The sequence below is a fragment of the Limulus polyphemus genome, unplaced genomic scaffold (genome assembly GCF_000517525.1).
Source record: "Limulus polyphemus unplaced genomic scaffold, Limulus_polyphemus-2.1.2 Scaffold13426, whole genome shotgun sequence".
NCBI classification, from domain to species: Eukaryota; Metazoa; Arthropoda; class Merostomata; order Xiphosura; family Limulidae; genus Limulus; species Limulus polyphemus.
This window is the reverse complement of record NW_013679036.1, coordinates 7,030-9,987: the sequence shown is the minus strand read 5'-3', so window position 1 is coordinate 9,987 and position 2,958 is coordinate 7,030. Positions and strand designations below refer to the sequence as shown.

Below are 2,958 nucleotides of genomic sequence, written 5' to 3'. Positions count from 1 at the left end.
CGCCATAACTCCAAGAGGAAAGACCGTAGAAACCTGAAATTCTGCATCCGTACTATGTGGACCCTGAGGGTGTGCACCTGAGTATTATTACTCATCTTACTGGTCACAGCGATGTGCCTATTAGATTCCCAATATAAAGACTGGACTTACTGGTCACAGAAATGTGCCTATTAGATTCCCAATATAAAGACCGGACTTACTGGTCACAGCAATGTGCCTATTAGATTCCCAAAATATAGACTGGACTTACTGGTCACAGCAATGTGCCTATTAGATTCCCAATATAAAGACTGGACTTACTGGTCACAGCAATGTGCCTATTAGATTCCCAATATAAAGACTGGACTTACTGGTCACAGCAATGTGCCTATTAGATTCCCAATATAAAGACTGGACTTACTGGTCACAGCAATGTGCCTATTAGATTTTCCTTCATCAATCACTTCCATTACTTCTTCAGGAGTGGTGACGAATCGTTCCGATACTCCCTAGAAGAAATATTTCTTTTTTTTATAAAACATATTACTTGTAGTGGATAAAATAACACTTTTTATATAGCACTAAACAAAAATGGCACATTAACTACAAAATACAATACTATGAAAGTGTGTATTAAGTTACTAAACACTCCAGAATATACAATAATCTAGCCAGTGAACGTAAAATACTAATCCAATAAATAAAAAAACATTTTCCAATATACTTACACAGCAGAAACGGCAAACTTTAAAGTTTGTAACTCATTCACCTCTTTATCAGTAACCTGAAATGAGTAGTGAAACTGATCTAGATGAATGGGTCCTTTAATTACAACAGGAAATTTGTGTAGTAATCTCTATTTGAAAAGTTGACTGTGTTTTCGTGTGTGAGAAATAATAAAATTGGACTAGTTTTTTTTTTAAATCTCTATTACAACTAAACAAAAAGAAAATGCAGCACATGTACCAGTGCAGACAATAACAGATCATGATTAGGTCCCCAGCCCTCTCTGTAGAACTAAACATGCTGATCTCCAAAACGAACTGAACAAAGAAACAAAGCTTCAATTTAACAGGTAACCTTAGTTTCTTTGTCCAGCCAATGGCATCATCTCGTGACTCTTGCTCTCTCAGAGTATTTGCAGCCTCTGACATACAAACAATATCTATGCAGCCAGAATATTACAGCTGGTAATCCTTTTAACATGGATGTACCATATTACTTCAACATCCCCTCAAGCATGATAATTATTACCTGCCATAGCAAACAACAAAACAAACCACCCAGAACAAGGAAACTTCAATGGTTTCCTGGACCACGTGTTTATGATCCAGATGCTCAGGAATTAGATAAATGAAAAACTTGAGAAATTTCCTATACAAATAAAAGAAGATGATATGCCTACATATCATATTATTGCACAGCAATGACTACAACACATTGAATTCAACAAGGTGTGAAGTGAGTCCATCCACTGTCAGTAGCCTGAACTCGGTGAGAGCTGTGTAGTAACACAGTTCAGGCTACTGACAGTGAATGGACTCGGTGAGAGCTGTGTAGTAACACAGTTCATTCACTGTCAGTAGCCTGAACTGTGTTACTACACAGCTCTCACAGAGTCCATTAACTGTCAGTAGCCTGAACTGCATTACTACACAGTTCTCACCGAGTCCATTCACTGTCAGTAGCCTGAACTGTGTTACTAAACAGTTCTCATCAAATCCATTGTCTTGCATTTTTTTGATGAACCATCTTGAACTAGTTTCATGATAGCTAATATGCTATGTTTAGGGCTGATTGAAGAATTTCTATAAGTAAATGTTTGAACTTCACATTCTGGTGCTGTAGCTAGATATAACTTCTTGATAAACAAATCATTTTTCATAAAAACCTTTAAATCTCCAACCTTACCATTTTAATAATGTTATAGGTCCTAAGATCCATCTGCAAGCCATGAAGTAAAATATAATGTATAAATACTTGTTTAAAAACATACCTTGACATATGGAACACGATTTTTATCTTCGTGAACTGATAGGTTCGTCTTGGAAACTGAATGAAAAAGAGAAAAATTAGCCTTTAGTTAAACTTAAAAAATTTTTCCAAAGAAGAAAAAAAAATTTTGTTTTATAAATGAAAAATTACCCGAATCTTACTCAACCAGTTTCGCTGCCTTTCCAAAACAACTCTTCCTAATCTTATCCCAAAATTTTACATTAACATTGGTCAGACAATCTCAGATATAAACAACCTACTATATTTTTAATGCAATTATTAAAATATTTTCTGGAAAATCAAAAAGCACAATTAAAAAAAACATGTCAAAACTAATCAAAAGTAGACAAAAGAATCTGTCTAAACAGTGTCATATCTGACTTTCTTCTGTTTTAGTTTATGTACAATACGCACAGTCTGTCCAGCCAGTGTCATGTCTGGCTTTTCTTCTGTTTTAGTTTATTACACTACAATACACATAATCTGTCCAGCCAGTGTCACATCTGGCTTTTCTTCTGTTTTAGTTTATTACACTACAATACACATAATCTGTCCAGCCAGTGTCACATCTGGCTTTTCTTCTGTTTTAGTTTATTACACTACAATACACATAATCTGTCCAGCCAGTGTCACATCTGGCTTTTCTTCTGTTTTAGTTTATTACACTACAATACACATAGTCTGTCCAGCCAGTGTCATGTCTGGCTTTTCTTCTGTTTTAGTTTATTACACTACAATACACATAATCTGTCCAGCCAGTGTTACATCTGGCTTTTCTTCTGTTGTCGTTTATTACACTACAATACACACAGTCTGTCCAGCCAGTGTTACATCTGGCTTTTCTTCTGTTGTCGTTTATTACACTACAATACACATAATCTGTCCAGCCAGTGTTACATCTGGCTTTTCTTCTGTTGTCGTTTATTACACTACAATACACATAATCTGTCCAGCCAGTGTTACATCTGGCTTTTCTTTTGTTTT

General features: G+C 35.5%; 1 protein-coding gene across 1 annotated transcript in view; it reads right to left on the bottom strand.

The window, feature by feature from the left end:
- Nucleotides 1-397: 397 nt before the first annotated feature.
- Nucleotides 398-2,958, bottom strand: part of LOC106477215 (kinesin heavy chain-like) — an 8,644-nt gene continuing 6,083 nt past the window's right edge. Inside the window, exons 3-4 of the mRNA XM_022380868.1 lie at nucleotides 1,976-2,031; nucleotides 398-488 (exon numbers count right to left, since the gene is read on the bottom strand). Of these exons, the coding sequence (XP_022236576.1) occupies nucleotides 449-488; nucleotides 1,976-2,031 (96 nt within the window). The 3' untranslated portion in view covers nucleotides 398-448. The remainder of the gene's footprint in view (nucleotides 489-1,975; nucleotides 2,032-2,958) is intronic.